Source organism: Orcinus orca, chromosome 4, assembly GCF_937001465.1.
Source record: "Orcinus orca chromosome 4, mOrcOrc1.1, whole genome shotgun sequence".
Taxonomy (NCBI): domain Eukaryota; kingdom Metazoa; phylum Chordata; class Mammalia; order Artiodactyla; family Delphinidae; genus Orcinus; species Orcinus orca.
In genome coordinates this window covers 83,372,284-83,392,409 of record NC_064562.1, presented here as the reverse complement: position 1 = coordinate 83,392,409, position 20,126 = coordinate 83,372,284, and the positions used below count along the sequence as shown (strand labels likewise).

The window sequence follows — 20,126 nt, the reverse complement described above, 5'->3', positions numbered from 1 at the left end:
TACTCACCTAAAATGTGCTTTTGCAGTTAGAAAGGATAGTAGTTGAATAAATCAAGCAGCATGTCACACAGCCTACTGCTACTATTTATGTACTTGGATATGTAATGATCTAGAGCAAGTACAGGAAGATCCAAGTTACGTATAATTTCAAAGTCTTCCATTGTTACAGTCAAATTCTCTCAGAGGTAGCAGGAAAAGATGGCAAATTTTGCCAAGTGAGAAGAGTACTGGTTACTGCTTAGGTATTACAGGTCAAAACAGTCTCGTTTGTAGAGGCTAGACTGTATTTGGATTGTAATGCAAATAAAATAATTTGTAAGTTAAAACTACTTGTCGATTCTTTCTTTAAAATATCTTTGCATTCACCAGCTTGGTTAGTAAGGGTTAGGCCCCTTATTGCCATAGGCCCAAAGTGTCCTGGAAAAAAGATGTGGTCATGCTGCCTCTAGTCCGTAACACCTCTAATTCATCACATACTTTGCTATGAGACTGATTTTCTCAACATTTTTTTTTTTTTGCGCATACGCAGGCCTCTCACTGTTGTGGCCTCTCCCGCCGCGGAGCACAGGCTCCGGATGCGCAGGCTCAGCGGCCATGGCTCACTGGCCCAGCCACTCCACGGCATGTCAACATATTTATTTAATTGGGTCCTTCACCCTCCCCATCCAGCTCAAAGATTTTTGATAATGTCTCCTTTCTTAAAAGATCTATAACCTCTGGCCAGGGCTTCATGGCCCTCCAGCTTGTCTAGAAATTCCTCCACACTACACTCAGGCTGGATTACTCACCAGTTCCAAAAATACTTTGTTTTCTCACACGTCTGTGATTTTGCTCTTGCTGTGGTATACTGGCCCCTTTCTCCCCACCTACGTTTCTTCTTTATTTATAGTGCTTTTGCAAAGAGTAGGCCATAAATAAATATTTGAAGATTGAATGTTAATGTAGCTAATGGAGGCAGAAATATATATTCAGATAATGTATCCTCTTTGGGTACCTGGTATCTACTCATGACTAAGGCCCTCCTTAGGTATAACAGTGTGAGCAAAAGAAGAAAGTCTCTGGTTGCATCAAATTTTCTAAATATTGCACAATACAAACCTGCCTATTCCAAATCAATGACCCTTTGGAAAACAAAATAGGGTTCGCTGAAGCTGACAAATGAAACCATGACTTAACGCAGCTATGCGTCAGGAATGGCAGGAGCTGCAAACGTTACCTTGAGGTAATGAATTCCATGAGGGTTTTGACTTTTCCATCCTGCTCTACTGAGATGTCGACCTCGCTGAGGACGGTGGTGTGCAGATGTGAAATGGCAGCGCTGTTATTTCCTAAGCTGATACTAGAGGAGGTAGAACTTGAGCTGAGCCCTGAGTCGGTCATGGGGGAGGGCTGGTAATCAGGTATAAAATCGCTAACACCTGCTGAAAGAGACGCGGGGCGTGAATGCCCAGATGGAAGCAATCTCCCACAACCCTCAAAGAAGTGAGCCTCACAAGCACCAAATTACACTGAGTGAGTTTTTGAGCAAACGTTGTTTTCGGAGCCTCTCAGTCAAACTTAAGGATTTGGACTTGCTATGCAGTCCTGTGCTGCCATCTGCTGGACAAAGTTGAAACTGGCAGTTTCCTAATATTTTGGCATATTTCCTCAACATAGCTTGCCATTCACACTTCTATATATAATGAGAACTGACTTTTAATTTCTTATGTTAAGGAGTCTATGCTTTCTGCTTCACTTTACTTAAACAAGGACAATTGTAAAGTCTATTTGTTATATTGATATTATGTCAATTATTAAATAATTCTAAAGGTCATTACTAATACCCACATTTACAAAATAGCAAAAGGAGCCTTAAAACCAAACACCAAACTAAGAAATTTTGAATAGAAATGCTTTAACATAAAAAAAGGCAGTAAACTTTATTCCATTCACCTTTTAATCATGGTTTAAAAAGGCGAATAAGTTTACTAATAGATGTTTTCTCACTAACTACAGGTTTTTAAGTAAATAACAGGGCTTTAAGTAAGCAACTTTAAAACGTTATTAACCCTGTATGTGGCATTATATGATTAGGAAAAAAAAGTAATTTTATTTCAATTTTTAAAAACCAATTATTTTCTAGATCATCTATTATAAACCTGATGATACTGATGAATGAAATAAATAAGTTAGGGCTATTAGGGAAAAAGAAAATATAACTTGAAAAGTAAAACAAATTCACATCAACAGTGAAATAAATTTTACATTAAAGTCTCATTAATTTGGACCTCACTACTTCAAAATACATAATTTGGAACTTACTAGACTTCAAGATGTACAACATTTTAAGTGCAATCAGTATAAATGAGTGAATAAAAATTTTAAATGTCTTCCTTTGTCAATTTTTCAGATCTTGAGAGTAGGGGGAATCTAATACAAGTTCACCATCTTTGTCATAACCAGTGCTCAACAAATTAAGCCACTCTTTCATTGTACCTTTAACTTACATGTGGAGAGTTTAACATTTTTATGACAAAGACCCTTAAAGGTAAGAGAGATTCAAATACTCCAAGTTTAATTCCTTCTTCTATGAATTAATAATGTCAATGGTACTTAAAATAATAAAACTACATTAAAAAATATTCTCTAGTATCTCAACTTCAGTTGATGTTCTCTAATGCAGGATCCCAAATTAACGAAGTACGGTTCCAGTTTCAAACTGTACTTTTTTTTTTTTTTGCGGTACGCGGGCCTCTCACTGTTGTGGCCTCTCCTGTTGCGGAACGCAGGCTCTGGACGTGCAGGCTCAGTGGCCACGGCTCACGGGCCCAGCCGCTCCGCGGCATGTGGGATCTTCCCGGACCGGGGCACGAACCCGTGTCCCCTGCATCGGCAGGCAGACTCCCAACCACTGCGCCACCAGGGGAGCCCCAAACTGTACTTTTAAAGCAAATACCTGTGAAAGTATAATCTAAGTGTGCAATTTGTTTGACTGTAAGCACCCTGGGCTCATTAAACTCCTTGTTCCTGAGAAGGACAGAAGCAACAGTTCGGATGTTACTGTTGGATCCCATTACTATTAACAAGTGCAGAAGCAGGCGTTTACAATGTTCATACACCTCAGGGTGGCAGTGGTCAAACCCTAAAGAGAACAGTAGAAAATCATCATCAGTAAAGAGAAATAGTGAGTATTCTTGCTATCAAACTCATATTTTAAAAAGAAAAGCAGAAATTATATACAATATTTTGTGAGAGATGACATAGTACATCAATCAAGTTCTTTATTGGCCTACAGTGTGTATACCCTTTTACAATAGCCTATTGTCCTACTGGACTAGGGAGAATCAAGACAAATTTCCAGTGTGTTTTATGTCTAAAATTTCGCAATCTCTTAGAAACTAATACTCTGTTACATAACACTAGATGTAAAAGAACTTTTAAAGGCAAGCATTTTTTGTGCCTAGAACACAACAGAAAGTCAGGAGATGTTTGCTTACTGAAAGAAGAAAGCAGTGCCTATATAATACGTGTACATATCAGGAAAATTTAGGAGATGGCTATTTTGACTTGCTTCAGGAGAGCAATCCTACAAGCATGAAAAGTGTTGCTGATGTGATGGATCCCACATGTTTGTTACAGAGGGCACAGTGGAGTTTTAGCTGTAATAATCAGACTGTCCACAATCTAATTCTTTTGGGAAACACTTAGTACCCATCTCCATTTTCCATTTACTCTGAAAGTTCCCAGTCCCAGAGGTAAATTAATTTTACTCCTGCTACAGAGTTTTTCCTGCTGGAGGGCATACCTGTATGCCCTGTATGATAGGAATGGGTATAATAGACTTGTTTGTGGTTAAAGGAGAGGCTAGGAATAACTCTGCTCTAGACCACAAGAATCACGGTAAAAAGTGTCATGGAAATAACATACAGAAAATAGAGAAATAGGAAGAAACTTTCTTGAAACTATATCTCCTTTCCCACTGTGGAGAACAATATGGAGGGTCCTCAAAAAACTAAAAATAGAGCAACCATATATGATCTAGCAAGCCCACTCCTGAGCACATACCCAGAGAAAACAAAAACACTAGAAAAGATACATGCACCCCAATGTTCACAGCAGCATTATTTACCATAGCCACGACATGGAAGCAACCTAAGTGTCTATCAACAGATGAATGGATAAAGACAATGTGGTCTATGTACCCAATGGACTACTACTCAGCCATAAAAAAGAATGAAATAATGCCATTTGCAGCAACATGGATAGACCTGGAAGGTATTATGCTCAGTGAAATGTCAGACAGAAAAAGACAAATACTGTATGTTATCACTTATAAGTGAAATCTAAAATATAAAACAAACTAGTGAATACAGCAAGACAGAAGCCAACTAACTGATATAAAGAAGAAACTAGTTGGTTACCAGTGAGGAGAGGGAAGCGGGGGGGGGGGGGCAAGGTAGGGGTGGGGAATTAAGAGATACAAACTACTGTGTATAAAATAAATAAGGTACAAAGGTATATGGCACAGCACAAGGAATGTAGCTGACATTTTATAATAACTATAAATGGAGTAGAATCTATAAAATTTTTTGAATCATTATTTGTACACCTGAAACTAATATTGTAAATCAACTCTACCTCAACTAAAAAATAAATAAAATACAACCTGTAAAAAGCAAACGAACATACTATACTGACTTTCAATTATCACAAAAATATAAAATGAAGGAATTAGTGCCGAATATGTATTACCTATAAAGACTGCATGAAGAAGAAGATGGAGGTAGCTTCCCCATTCCACCTTCACACTATGATCGATAATGAGATCCGTCAAAAGGATGACGGCTATGTTACACCTATGACAAACAAGAGCATTATTCATGTGTCACTAGAGTAAACCTAGAGAAAATCTTATGCAAATTACTTGAAGATTTTAATATTGTCTTTTATGGAAAAAATACAATTTCTCAAGAAAAAAAGAAGAAAAGAAATACAGCTGAAGAAACTGTTACATGATAGTTTTAGAAAAAACCTATCTGGCTAAGGGCTCCTTGAAGTCAAGGCCCATATTTTCTTCATCTTCAACCCTAAGGCCTAGCACACTGCTTGCCACATAGTAGGTGTTCAGTACATGTTTGGTACAATAATACATTTCGAAAGAATGCGGTAACTGTTCTATTGTGATTTTTGCTAAATAGAAATCAGCTTAACTCAATTCAAAATAATACTGCCTACTACCGGAAAATAATATTTTTCAGATGTAGTAACTGGGTCCCAGAAAGGTCAAGTAACTATGCCAGACACCCAGAAAAGCAGCAGCAGCAGAATTAGATTTAGTAATACTAATTGTAAACAGTGAGAAGTGTGAGTTTTTAGATTTCTTAAAATCTAAACGCACGGATCGAATTTGTTGCAGTATCAAAAGAAAGAAGGTTTCTCATGTTTTGTGTTGTCAGCGTAAAGAAAGCTGGAAGTGTTAAACAGTGGTTTGGCTCATATGAAATAGGAATGACACTGTGGTCCACCTGTGAAGAGGTAATCCAGGTGATGACGTTTCAGGCAAGTAATCCACCAGTGGTGACCAGCAGCCTCCAGCTGGTGGGAAGGGTAGTGGCTCTCCTTGATTATGCTCCATCACTTTCAGTCGCCAATTAGAATAAAGTGGCATTGAATCACCTATCAAAATAAAATGATCTCATTGTCTACACCATCTACTTTCCGCCAATATAAGCAAACTCTAGTAAAACACCAACTATTTATAGCACTGGAAAGTGATAAAAAGAATTTCCCACTATTTGGACATATGTTTGCTAGGTAGACATGGGTACAAATCTTATCAGATTAAGCAAATCAGAGAGAGAAAAGAGATATCAATTCAGGTTCCATCCTTTAAATCAAAGCAAAACTACACGAACACTTCATCATGATTCCACAATTGATGTCCAAGCTATGAGACCGCATTATGGGTAAAGCTGCCTTGTAACAAGGGCCTTCTGGTAAGTTACTCAGTTCTAAATTTCCTGAGATAGGGCCAGTACAAACCCATCTTCAAAGGAAATCTGCTCTACCACAGTGGGGCTGCAGGGTGCAGTAAGAAAGGCCATCAGGAAATGTGAGTTCTGTGTGACATGGGTAAGTCACTTAACCTCTCTGGGCCTCAGTTCCATCGTGTGCAAAATGAGGAGATTGGACCAGATCATCTTCAGGGTCCCTTCCAGTCTGAAGGCTTGTGCTTCTATTCTACCCTACCTTAGTGTTATAATGAGACTCGGACACATTATTCATTTTGCAATTGCAAGGGAGAACGTTTTAGTAAAACGTGAATCCCACGCAAGTTCAAATCTGTTCAAAAAAGCAGCCTGTTGGTCAATGTCTGTTCTATGATGCTTCTTGAGAACGAATTCTTATGTTCCTTTTGATTTATCTACAGGGAACCTGTGCTTTTGAAACATATTTCCCCCACTTACGTTGCTTCTTAAAATCAAGACATTTCACATTATGTTGGAACACCATTAGTGGCAGTTAAATACCCTTCTTAAAAACAACTTCTGGGAAGAATATATTTATTAACATTAATATAATGATAGTACACCTTGCCATCGCAGTTATTAAAAAAAAAACATTTGGAATGTATTACTTTTTTCTTCTTCATAAGATCCTCCAGAGCTGCTACTGTATCGAGATTCTAGTCTGTGATGTTGACGATTTAAATGACTGTTTAGTCCACTGTAGATGTCTAGGTGCACATAGCTATGGGAATGATCACTGAGTTAGTCACAGTTCATGGTAAAGTGGTATTTGTACTTTATGTTTCACTTTCTTTGCTTAAAAAAGAACACAGTACACAAAATACTAAAGTTTACTATGACATATATATTAATTTCCACATTACAATTCAAAAGCTTAAGCTTTCAAGTCAATTATTTCTACCTGAAGATTTTTCTTAAATTGTTGTGATAATAATGTGCTGATGAAACCTATTCCATATAAAACAGGCAGAGTAAATATCCATTTAGAAAAGTTTAAAAATGTAGCCACACAAAAAGTGACTGACCATACTCTACCTATTCATCCATTAGTGCATATTAAAAAATCTAGCAGGCCAGCATCTTTAATGTTAAAATAGTCAATGAGGAAAATTTCCAATATGGAAATATATTTCCTCACTAGAATTTTAACACAATGAAATATACATTCCAATGCAGAAATTATCATTTATGCTGATGATAATCTGTATACGTCAAACTGACAGGCTGATGAAGAACAGAGAAGTACTTACCTCTCTTCAATATTCTCTTTTATGGGCTTATTATCGGGATTGCCGTCCATGGGAGCTACCATTGTATTGCTACTAGAAGTAGTTCCTGTAATCATAAACAAAACAGTTATCTATGAATTTAAAACCTAGGATAGCTCAATAAGAACAAAAGATTTCAAATTATAGATGTCAAAACTCCACTAAAATGAGAAGGTGATTTTTAAAAAGGAATGTACTCTTAACAACCAAGAGGGTAAGGAGACAACAGCAACAAAATTATGGATACTGGAAAACAAATGGACAGGAAGTAATCAAGTGTTAAGAAGGCTGAATCCAGAGCTGTTAGTGGAGGAAACAAGAAGCTTCCGTATCTATACTGCTGAACCTCCAAAAGGTCAGGAATTAGTGGCTTCAAGTACCTCTGGAAGTAGGGGTTGAAGGAGGTGCTAAAAATGGCAAGAATGGGGCTCCCCTGGTGGTGCAGTGGTTGAGAGTCCGCCTGCCGATGCAGAGGACATGGGTTCATGCCCCGGTCTGGGAAGATCCCACATGCCGCGGAGCGGCTGGGCCCGTGAGCCATGGCCTCTCAGCCTGCGCGTCCGGAGCCTGTGCTCCGCAACGGGAGAGGCCACAACAGTGAGAGGTCCGCGTACCGCAAAAAAAAAAAAAAAAAAAAGGCAAGAATGGTTGAAAATCTCTTTCATAAGTAGCTGGTTCCCAAGATCTACCCCTCTGCCTCCTGTAACTGGGTAGCTCTCTCTCCTCACTTCCAGAAGTCTCTTCTGATGTGAGTAAATCAGAGGATTTCTGGACTAGGGCACACCATATACAGGTGAAGGAGGAAGTACTTTACTGAGGATACGAAGACTAAGTGAAAACATACATACATACATAAATTTGCCATTGGATCCCCCAGCAACCTTCTTACACCACTGGGCTACCAGAAGGCTTGAAGACTGTGCAAGTGTGTGTATGTATGGACTATATGTATTGGTACACACACACACACACACACACACACACACACACACACACACACACACACACACACACACACACACACACACACCCCTACACCTTCTACTCTAGGCAGTGGACTAGAAGAGTTTTCTCTGGGGAATCTGATTACTGCAAGAGAAAAGACCTATGTATATTTCTATCGACGAAATCGTCATACAACAAAGGACAAAATAAGTTCCATATATACCTACAGAACATCCAATCAACTTTTTAATATGCCTGTTAAGTGAACTGTTTATGAAAAGACAGATCCAGAATTGGTAGGCTTTTGAGGAAAGCTTTTACTAAGACAAACCAAAACAAAAACACAGCAATATAAAGAAAATAGGAACTTTCACTGGTAGAAAATTTTATCAAATATACAGAAGATAGTCCAACCATGAAACATGAATAGGACGCTCCTAAAAAAATTCTAATTAAAAAAAACCTCTCTTTGGAATTAAAAACATTCTAGCAGATATGAAAAATTCAATAGAAGCATTATTAGAAACCTCTTGGAAAGTGTAACAAAAAGATGGAAATAGATGACAAAAATAAATTATATAGTATGAGAGATTTCTAGTTATACAATGTTATTAACATCAAAAAACATTTAATATAAACTGAATGGCAAAGAAATTCATAGAAATTTAACCTACAATAGTCCAGATATTATATTTTCAATGAAAGTTATTCCCACAGCAATGTAGTTTCTTCAACTCGAAATATTACAATAACTATAAGTATATGGGTATACATAAAAGTATATACACTCATGTGATTGGATACTATGTATAATATATGCCCAAATAGTTATAATATGAAATTACAGAGTAATTTTCAATAAGTGAGCATTTTCTATATTTACATACTAATTATAGTCATTTTAAAAAAGCATTTGTTGTATAGAGATATATAAATGTATATTCCAGTTCTAAATAAGTATGTAAGTATGTTTCCCTTTATCACATTACGAATCCTTACACTGTCAAACTTCTTTACTCATATGAGGATTTACAAAGTTTTGTCCGGTTAATTAGATATAGGATTCATGTTTGCTTGTTTTCTTTATGATGATATTTAAAGCAAACACTTGCTAAAATGAACAATTATGGAAAGCTTCTCTTCTTATACAAAGTAGTCAGTTTTAAATGACTTCTCACCTGAGGTGACAGAAGGGATTTTATAGCTGGAAGTGATGCGGTAATATGGGGGATTATCCATGTGAGTGACGCCTGAACTGACAGGGTCGGTCAGCTGTAGTTCACTCACCAGTTCTTCTAGCAACTGCATTGTTTTGTCTCTACCTAAATATACAATAACTTTCTTCACCTGTCACAAAAGAAATTGTTCGGAAAAGAAAAAGCACAATTTTTATCTCACAAACTTGTGTTGAGACAAATTTTATCAGAGTAAGTTCAACTTTAAGTTGTAGATGAATAAGCACAATCTTAATTTGAATAGACACTGATTAGCAATCAGATATTAATCAGCTTTATAAGTACTGTTCTAACTTCCCTCTAACCCTCAACATTATATCTAATTAGGATGACCTAAGTGTATTGTTTAATGGTGTCCATAAAGTTATCTACTTCCTTTACCTTTCTGGGGTTTTCTTAGAAAAGCAAAAGATAACTTGCCTTTCTTTAAATCAGTTTCTCTTTCAATGGAAACTTTCAATTAATATCATCCTAAGATTTTCCTCATATTTTTATTCAGCCAGCCTTCAAACCCAGGATTCATCATTTATTCTGCCTTCCCCGTTCTCTATATTCAACCAGCAGTATAGAGTGTTGACTAAGAGTGAGAATCTAGAACTAAACTAGAACTCCAACGACACAGTCTGGATTGGAGTGTAGATGTAACTTTTACTAGCTAGGCGATCTGGAAAGTTCCCCTCAGTTTTCTCTTCTGCAGTTAGGGACAATGTCACCTACTTCATAGGGTTGTTAGGATTAAGTAAATTAAAATTTATAAAGCACTTTAAAAAGCCCTAGTACACAGTACGAGTTAAATAATTGAAAAAAACTTTTCAGTAGTATGCTTTATAGGTATATTTTAGTAATATGTATTATTGAAATGGGCTGATCAGTTAGTAAGCGATCTCTCTTTTTTGTCTCTACTTTAATCCTTACTACTCAAAATGAGGTCCTCGCAGAAGATGCAGTGTCATCTGAGCTTGCTAGAAATACAGAATCTCAGGCCTCACCCTCACCTCCAGACTCAGAACCAGAACAAGATCCCCAGACGACTCACGTGCATACAGACATGTGAGAAGCTCTGTCTTATTAGATGACCCCCAGACAAATCTTACAACATGCTTTATCACATCATACCAAAAATCTGATAACAGCTCCCTAATGATAACTGACCGTCCTCCACACGGCTCTTGAGCTCTCCGAGCTGTTCTAACTATTTGCTAATTCTCTGTTCCCAAGTCCAGTCTCCTCTGACCCAGGAAACGTCAAGTACGTTTCTTCCTCTGTGCCTTTGCTCTGACCCAGGTCATCTGAGTTGACACTCCTGACTCTAATCCTGTCAGGTCTTCAAGCCCCATCCCCGCTCCAGCTTCACTGCCTGTCCAAGAAGCTTTCACTGACTTTTCACCAACAGCTCGGGGTTGGAATTCCAGCTCCACGAAGACAGAGCTAAATGGCTGTGCGGCTTTGAGGAAATTACTCTTCTTTCTACCTTATTTTATTCATCTGTAAAACTGCAGTAATCTTAGCAAGGCCATAGATTTCTTCCGGAAATTAAGTAATGGAGATGAAGTGCTTATACCGTGCCTGGCCTCTAAGTAGTGCTTAAGAAATGACAATTAAGAAATTATTATTATTGTCATTAAAAGTAGCTCTTTTAAAATTTCTGGCAAATGGCTATGCCCTGAACTTCATCTTGGCTTCTTAGAATTATAGCTTCATGCCTGTTTCTAGTGCCAACCCCGACTCACTCATTCATTCGTCTGATTAAGGGGAAGATTCTGTGTGTCAGGCACTAGTCCAGGCTCTGGCAAGAAGGCAATGAACTAAGCAGACCAAAATTCCTGCTCTTAAGGAGCTGACAATCCACTGGACTGATTGAGGCAAAAGTTACGAGCCAAAGAGGTAAAATATATAACAAGTTTGATGATAAGTGCTAGGAAAATCAATGAAACAGGGAAAGGAAAAGAAGAGCGTATGGGTGGGGGGCAGGGCATTTGCAGTTTTAGACAAGATGACCAGCAAAAGTATCAAGTGAGAACTGACATTTGAGGAAACGCCTGAAGGAGGTGCAGCAGTGAGCAATGTGGCTGTCTGGGAGAGAGAGGAAAGTAAGTACCAAGGTCCCCGGGCGGGATGCCTGGTGTGAAAGCAGGACAGCAAGCGAGCGGAGTCAGCGTGGCTCAAGGGCAGGGGGCCTGAGGGAGAGTATTAGGACGTGAGGTCAAGAGGTAATGTGTGATGGTGTTGTTTGGTACCAAACACCCACCTTTCTCTAAGTGCTTCTCACTGAAGGTTAATCTTGTGACGTGCCTTCAGAACAGTGCTTTCAGGATTCAAGTTAACTGGTTCGTTTAAAGTAGGATCCGTAAGAACTTTCAGAGCAACATTCTGCAGAGCTAGTCTTCTGTGGACATACTTTAAGGAGATGCTACCATGTCACTGATAGCTATATCTACATATACACGTGTGTGTTTGCGTGCATGTGTGTATATTCAGTTTAACCTTCATGTTTGATAGTTTCACGCTGTTCTCTGAACCTGAGCAGATTTAAGTATTGCTTTCCCTCTAGAAGGCAAAGACACATTCTTCACTGTATATCTCTTATCATGCTTTTCCTTGCTTCTAGAAGCCTTACGGCACGATTCCATAGGCACTGAGCTCTCACTTCCCATCCTGCTCCAATATCCCAATGCCAGCTCCTGATAGGAAAAACGACTAACATCTCTCCACTTCCATTTCACTTTCTCTCCAGTATCGTCTCTAATCCTCCCAGACAGTGGTGATTCCAAAGTTATCCACTCTCAGGACTCTGCAATTTTCCTTTGTAGCCCTTACCATGACTGCACTTTATTACTGATTTATTCATTAAATAAATTAGGTATAGGTTCAAAGAATAAAATCTGTAGCATCCATCAGAACCTAGAAGAACACCTAGCCTGTAGTAAAGCCAGATGATACCTGTTAAATGAATCAATGGATAAATCCACGTGCTATTTCCTGATTTTCCTCATCTTGGCCCCTGCTTTGCCTCTGCTGGTCTACTGCTGCCCAGACTCTGACATCACAAGACACTGGGTAAATATATATATTAAAAAAATAAATAAAAAGTAAATGAACTTGAACACATACGTAAGGCAAGAGGCTTGGTTCACTATTCACTCCACAAATGCTGATCAAAAAGTGCAAAATTATTTTCAGGTTTTTTGGCCAGCCATCTGCGAGTGTGGTCCACACATTCTCCACCTCCGACCAGGCCAGCTCATCACCATACTAGAGGCAGAAAACACAGCACACACTTTAGTAACGGCTGTCTTTTCAATATCAAACTTGCCATGTCATGAAATAATAGAAAATAACGCTTTTACAGACAGCTTTAATCTTTTCCACACTTTAGAGGAACCATCATTTCTTTCAACAAATCTGAACCCAAGTATCATTAAGCACATATGATTTTAGCTCCCCCCAACCAAAAAGAAGACATTTTATATCTAATGAGAAGTTTTTTAAAGAAAGGAACTTACTGATAACACATACTTGTTTGGTTACCACAGGATTATCTAATCTCTTTGTCTGTTTCTAACCTGTTTACTCCTAACTTGGTAATTCTGTCCAGCAACTGCAAATACAAAAACCACGTTACCTTTGCTGTCATGTACATCAGATTATTCAAAACCATGGCAGTGGCTTGTGGGGATCCCCAGCCTTCTCCTCGTAACCAGCGCCGGCTGGTCACCATAAGTTCTCGGTCTTTTAAGGAATCATCTTCATCTTCATCATGTCGCCTTGCTGTGGGCAACGGTTTTAAATCCACCAACTCGATGTTGTTCATCCACGGTAACAGGTAGTGCAGCATTACTTGCCTCCCAGAAGGGTGAGCTGTCTGAATTCTCTGGCTTATCTCTGTAATTAAGAACAAGTCAAAGAGGGAACGACTGATGTAATTGTGGTTTCCTTTGACTTATAATGAATTTAAATTTAATTTTTAAATTTAACTTTTTAATTCTTAAAAAACAGCAAGCCAGATTTTATTCATTACATTTAAGAATTATGAGCACTGTTTCTCCTTTTAATGAATTTGCCATTGATGACATCATAAAGAAAAGATAGCCGCTAACATATATCACACACTTAGCTTTTTTTTTTTTTTTTTTTTTTTGCGGTACGCGGGCCTCTCACTGTTGTGGCCTCTCCCGTTGCGGAGCACAGGCTCCAGACACGCAGGCTCAGCGGCCATGGCTCACGGGCCCAGCCGCTCCGCGGCACGTGGGATCCTCCCGGACCAGGGCACGAACCCGTGTCCCCTGCATCGGCAGGCGGACTCTCAACCACTGCGCCACCAGGGAAGCCCGCACACTTAGCTTTTATATAAAATATCTCTGGCGGTTAAGAAAAACAAATGTCTGCACACTATTGGTGAGACTGTAAAATGGTGCAACTGCTATGAAAACAGCATAAGAGCTCCTCAAAAAATTAAAAACAGAACTATCATGTGAGCTAGTAATTCCATTTCTGAGTATGTATCCAAAAGAATTGCAAGCAGGGTCTTGAAGAGATATTTGCACAACCACGTTCATAGCAGCACTATTTACAGTGGCCAAGAAGTGGAAGCACTCCAAATGTCCATTGATAAATGGATAAACAAAATGTGGTATATACATATAATAGAACACTCTGCAGCTTTAAAAAGGAAAGAAATCCTGTTATGTGGTACAATATGGATGAATGCTTGAGGACATTATGCTAAGTAAAATAAGCTAGTCATAAAGCCACAAATGCTGTGTGATTCTACTTATGTGATGCATCTAACATAGTCAAATTCACAGAAATAGAAAGCAGAATGGTGGTTACCAGGAGCTGGGGGAAGTTCAGGAAAAGGGTGGTTACTGTTTACTAGGTATAAAGTTTCAGTTCTGCAGGATGAAAAATTTCTGGAGATCTGTTTCATAACAATGTAAATATATTTAACACTACTGAACTGTACAGTTAAAATGATTAATATGGTAAATTTTACTATGTATGCTTTTTACCAAATAAATAAATAAATGTAATTATAAGATAAAAGACAATCTTTATACATGGATTAATTTAAGGTGACCCATGAAAAATCTCACCTATTTCGGTTTTATCTAGGGGAGACGCCTATGATGTGCTTATTGCTTTAACATTCATCTCAGTTAATGCTCATGACAAACCTGTGTGGTGGACAGTCCAAGTAACTTGCCCAAGGTCAATGATCAAGTGGCAGAGGATTCAAATACAAGGTTGATTCCAAAGCCTGTGAGTTTTTATATGCTATTTAATTTCCATAAATCACTTTAAGTACAAACCTTCTTTCTCCTCAAGTCCCGTTTTGCCCACTAGGTCTTATACCTATTTACTCATCAGAAGGAATAAATATGGAAGCACAGTGATTTGGAACTTGGCTCTGGAATCACACACACCTGGGTTTGAATCCCAGCTCTGCCACATACCTACAGGTTGACCTAGGGCCAACCTGTCAACCTCTGATCCTCAATTGATTATTCTGTAAGAAGGTAACAAAAGCAGCTGCATCATGGAGTTATTGTGCACATTCAACATAGTACCAGTGAACTGCTCAGTCCAGTGCCTTGCACATATTTATGCTCAATTCTAACTTTTTACAAGAAGCCCTTCTGTTATGGTCAATGTTATTGCCATGAGTATGAAATATTAGACCTGGAGCTCTGAAAGTAGCTGAATGAAGAGATCCTGGCCAGGGGGTTGTAAGTGCATAGAGCAGCCGAGGCCATGGCAACACCCACTGCCATCCTGACCAATTTCATGAACTCTGAGACCCAGAGGACTCCTCTGTTTTCTGTGCTGGAGCCTCCAGAAGCAGCCCAGCAGCAGCAAAATTAGTGTTGACAGTGGTTACTACTTTGCGTTGATGACCATCCATGTCGATCTTGAAAGGGCTATCAGGACTGTGGGAGCCGGGAAAAAGGAAGGGGCTAGACTGCTGCCATTTATCAGTGCAAACCAAACACGTGAGCTGCTTTAAAAACTGAATGTTAGGAGAACTGAAGTTGTTTTTTCCCCACTCAGGTCAGTTAGGGATGGGAATCAAACTATCTCCACCACTAAAATAGGTACTGTGGAAAGATGTGCAAAGAAGGCCAAGGCTTCTATGCCTTGAGCCCAAATGAAGGAAAGGATCCACTTAAGAACCCTGTTATTCCCTGCACGCCAATTTTGGTGCATTTCTAGTACTTGGATTAGAACAAGATCTTGTTACAGATGAAGAGCAGAAAAACTAGCTGAGTGTCTTTTGTAAATATTATAATTAAAACTTTTCAGTTAAAGGATAAAGCACTATGGGGGCATCTGCAATAGTGTGCTCACTGGCCAGAGGTTAAGCTGGATGAACCCCCAAATTATCTTAAGTCTAAATCCTGGGAGGCCCAGATATACAGGACATCTTGCCTGACACAGCCCAGATGTTTTCAAAACTCCTGCCAAGAGTATCTGTTGGCCCACAAGGAAAGGAAACTGGATCAGAATGCAATGTGGGTTCCTAGCAATAGTTTTGCTTAAGTCAGTGCAGGACCTTTCCCTAAGATTAGAGCTTTTACTTATAGAAAGAAACTTGTATCTCTATCCCTGTCTATTTTTATTATTAAACACAGACCAATACACAAGATAAACTGCATACCAGAAGATTCAGGAAGTTCTATGTCTACTAAAGAAATACTTTTCAATTGCCTGTGAAGCCCCCTTCTACCTTTTTTTTTTTAAAGCTGGGTTGAGGTGGAGAACGGAGGCCAAAGTTAGAATCCCTGCAGAGATTTTTAATAAGCAATCTCAATATCATGGTAGGTAAGTGTTAAGAGTTCATACGAAAGAAGAAAAATGATCTTATGTAAAGACATGTTTGGTTTTGATTCAACCTCAAATTTCATATATCTAAATTTCCTAAAAGTAGTTTTTCTCAAAATGGTTGCTAAAGAAAAACTATTAACCAGTGCAATGATCATACCTGAGAATATGGCGAGAGTTAGCTCAGGATACGCCCTTGCTAATTCTTCGGACAACTGATAATATGAAACAGAATACAGATGCGGCAGAGGAGACAGCTGGCTGAGTACTCCGTCTGTTCTCTGAACCTCCAATTTGTGAGCATAGCGAAACATCTTCGGTTCCAGGATCTACAAGAATGTACACTCCATTAATTTAAGATTTTATGGGTCCTCTAAATTTCAGCTATAATGAAAAATATAAAATCTTCTCCCAAGAAATATTCCAGTTTAAAAGTTATATATGTTGTAAAGTTTTTCAGGTGCTAATTTCTAATTCCAAGAAATGTTTGCAAAAGATCTGTAACTCTTTACAAGCCTTTACATTCCCTTTGTTGAATGCCAGTAGCATAGTTTGAAAATAACTTCAGCAACTTCATATACAATTACTTAAAGAAGATTTACCACTTTTCCAATTCAAAACTATGACTGTATAAAAACATGTATACTTGAAAAAAAATTCTTCAAACCTATCTTGTTTAATAACAGATTAAATATGGAATGTAAGCTAAAAATTCTTTTGACATTACACTATACAAAGAGCTACACTACTCAACTTTCTTCTTAATTAATAAAAACATTAGGGTATAATTCCTAAGATGGTCCCTACCAGCCTCAATACCACTTCAAACCCTTTGGAAAAATGTGCATCTCCTTGAATCCCATTCTTAACCCTTGGTTAAGAGGGAAGAACCACACCCCATTATCAATGGATATAATCATATATCCACACTTGATAAGTTAATTTTCTAGGTTATTTTCCTCAGTCTAATAAAGAAATATTATAAAAGGTTATCATAAAAGAGCTAGTTACTTTTCACTTGATTTTCAAAAAAAATTTGATTCGCATTATTCTTATCTGCTGAACAGAAATAGTTAAATGCACACATAGGCCTTAACCACTCAGTTTTTATAAGTACTCACACACACACAGACACAGACACAGACACAGACACAGACACAGACACACACACACACACACACACACACACACACAGAGGCACACACAGGTGAGCGGAAGGGGGGCTGCAGGAAGGGGAAGGGTATCATACATAATCCCCTACAGGACACTTCTGAGTAGTTTGCATGATTTATAGACTTAAATGACCCATATTATTTTACTCTTCTATTTCTAATGGTAATCAGGAATTAACACCATACCCCACTATTAAAAATAAAGCTGAATGTTAGCATACTTTCAAGGCAAGAACAGATTATTATGCTTCATTAAATCCCGAGCAAAAATATATTTTAATTAACGTTTGTTTACAAACCTGTAAAAGTTGCATAGCAACTTCATAGATACTTCGAGAAGAATCAGCGGCTTTAAACAGTATCAGATTGAGGAGCATCACCGTGTCACACTGATAATCCCTAGGGACAAATTGTACATGTTAGGTAAAATAACGTTTAGAGGCTTTCACACCAGTTAATAAACATGATATAAAGGGAAGGCTACAGGCATGCAGCTGCTAAGCCTATGAGATGACTGCGTGTTTTTTTTGTTTTTAAGGCAATTAGGTACAACAGATGCATGGGGATCATTATCCGTATTTGGTTAAATTTTGTTAGCACTTAAGGAAAGAAAGTACTGGTTCATTATTATTTCTGAGTTCAAAAGGACAGGTTTTCTTTTTTAAGGAAAGCTAAATAAAATATGAAAGACAGTAGTATCTAGAGTACCTGTTCTGGAATACATTAGCTATGGCTTTAAAGCAGCCAGCTGCCACTCTCTTGGAACCAGTGTAACAGCGATCCACAGCCCAGTACATCAGGTTGCTCTGATCCGGGTTCAGCTCCAGCAGTAATGTAACTGCTTCACAGCCCAACTGATGAACCTAAGTAAAGGTCACAAAATTGCCCAGAACAGAGAAAGGGATATATTATTCGTCTACTCCTCTATATTTTAATTAAAATAATATAGTGCATATATTCACTGTATTGAATCACGAAACTCAAGCCTCCTTTTGTTCAACTCTTTCTCATTTTATTCAGCCAGCAGAAAAACCAACGTGGAAAAATTATGCTTGGTCTCCTGCTTTTTATATAAGACTCTTAGAAGTACAATTCTCTTCTCCAGCAGAGCCCCGGAGGTGGTTGATGAATATGAACAGTGATTAAGTGCTTTCAGGAAAGTGATTTATTAACCTCTCCAGTTATTTTTATCAAGCTTTATTCTTGTTTTTGATAACCCAGTAGAAAAATTATTCTGAGGGGAAAATGTTAAGTCCTATTTTAAACTGTGAAGTCTGTGTGTGTACAGAATGAGAGTAAGGAAGTCAAGAAAGAATGATTAATTGGAGAGTGGTCAAAAAAAATTCAACTAAACATAGCAAACAACGTATTTTTCCATGGAGCTCAATGTATTCCGCAATTAATATTCTTTTATTGACTCAGAACTCTATTGTGATATATATACAACACACTACTGTATTAATCCTATAATATAAAAGGGAAATTAAAATTATTCAAATGAGTACTAAATAAGAATTACAAATCTCGTATTTATGGTATCCTATTTAATTTTACATAATATATTTTTTTGCCTGTAATTCTAACCTAGCTTATGTTAAAAAGATATGTTCAGTGGGTCATACAATAACTCTAAATACTGCAATGACAATTGATTATAGAATTTTAAGGGAACTGTCATAAGTACCTTTTTGTCCAGAGAGTCCAAAATGTTATCCAACCATTTGTACAAATATCCATCTGATGAAAGTCCTACATTATCTGCAACAGGGCCACAACATAGTACAGCAGACATAGCCTTCAAACAATAATATTAGAATTACATTTAAAACATTTAAGAGGTTAAATGGTGGTTGCTTAATGAGAAGAGGCAGGATATTTTACTCATGCTTATGTAGCCACAATATCGTTAATTTTTTTCTTTATAAAGAAAAGCAAAATAGTAACTTTTGAAATGAAGAAATTTACTATGAGTAGTATGAAAATATCGTGATACCAGATAAGACATGGAGTTTGAACAGTATTTGAGGAGAAGAGAAAAAAAAAAAAAGACCAAGAGTAAGTACTTAAGTAGGAAAAAAATAGTTATTCCTTTGAGGCAATCCTCAGTTCTTTAAGAGAATGGCTCCCAATTTTGGTAGATTCTGGAACTTTTCTGCATTGTATTTTGTACATTTAAATAAACCTACAGTATAAATGTTTGAATACAGCAGGCAAATGTATATTCTCTCAGGTACTCTGAAGAAATCCCTATCCGTTTTATAACACCAGGCACTGAGAGACAAAAAAATTTAACTCCACTCTTAACATAAGAAAAAAGAAATCAGATTTCTAGGTAAATACCTTTAGTGCACAGTACTGATGTCTGTTAATTTGCATATTTCTATCACTGTATCTGTCCAAGGGCGTAAACATGATGCTAAAAGGACCTGCCCAGTGACTGAACAGCATAAACAGACTGTGACGAAGGCTCTGTTGAGGAAAAATACTTCTTCTCTGGTGTACTGTAAATAAAAAATAGGTAGAAAAAATTATTTCCATTTCTTTTTTCCTTAATACGCATGTCAACTCCATTACTGAATATATATTATAAAAAAAGAAAGCAAAAGCTTTCATTTTAACCTACCGCAAACCTCCAGAGTAACAAATTATTTATATATATGCAAATAACAGGAACAAAGT

General features: G+C 37.8%; 1 protein-coding gene across 9 annotated transcripts in view; it reads right to left on the bottom strand.

Moving 5' to 3' along the window:
* Positions 1 to 20,126, bottom strand: part of FRYL (FRY like transcription coactivator) — a 244,559-nt gene that overhangs the window by 49,641 nt on the left and 174,792 nt on the right. For 7 of the 9 annotated variants that reach the window (XM_004268286.3, XM_033425475.2, XM_033425469.2 and 4 more), the window contains 14 exons: positions 19,788 to 19,948; positions 19,132 to 19,242; positions 18,156 to 18,310; positions 17,747 to 17,846; positions 16,436 to 16,604; positions 13,079 to 13,338; positions 12,568 to 12,708; positions 9,400 to 9,568; positions 7,259 to 7,343; positions 6,617 to 6,729; positions 5,505 to 5,655; positions 4,732 to 4,835; positions 2,936 to 3,121; positions 1,217 to 1,421 (listed from right to left, as the gene is read on the bottom strand). In XM_004268286.3, the coding sequence (XP_004268334.1) occupies positions 1,217 to 1,421; positions 2,936 to 3,121; positions 4,732 to 4,835; positions 5,505 to 5,655; positions 6,617 to 6,729; positions 7,259 to 7,343; positions 9,400 to 9,568; positions 12,568 to 12,708; positions 13,079 to 13,338; positions 16,436 to 16,604; positions 17,747 to 17,846; positions 18,156 to 18,310; positions 19,132 to 19,242; positions 19,788 to 19,948 (2,110 nt within the window). The remainder of the gene's footprint in view (positions 1 to 1,216; positions 1,422 to 2,935; positions 3,122 to 4,731; positions 4,836 to 5,504; positions 5,656 to 6,616; positions 6,730 to 7,258; positions 7,344 to 9,399; positions 9,569 to 12,567; positions 12,709 to 13,078; positions 13,339 to 16,435; positions 16,605 to 17,746; positions 17,847 to 18,155; positions 18,311 to 19,131; positions 19,243 to 19,787; positions 19,949 to 20,126) is intronic. The other 2 variants (XM_033425476.2, XM_033425473.2) reach the window with 1 other exon arrangement.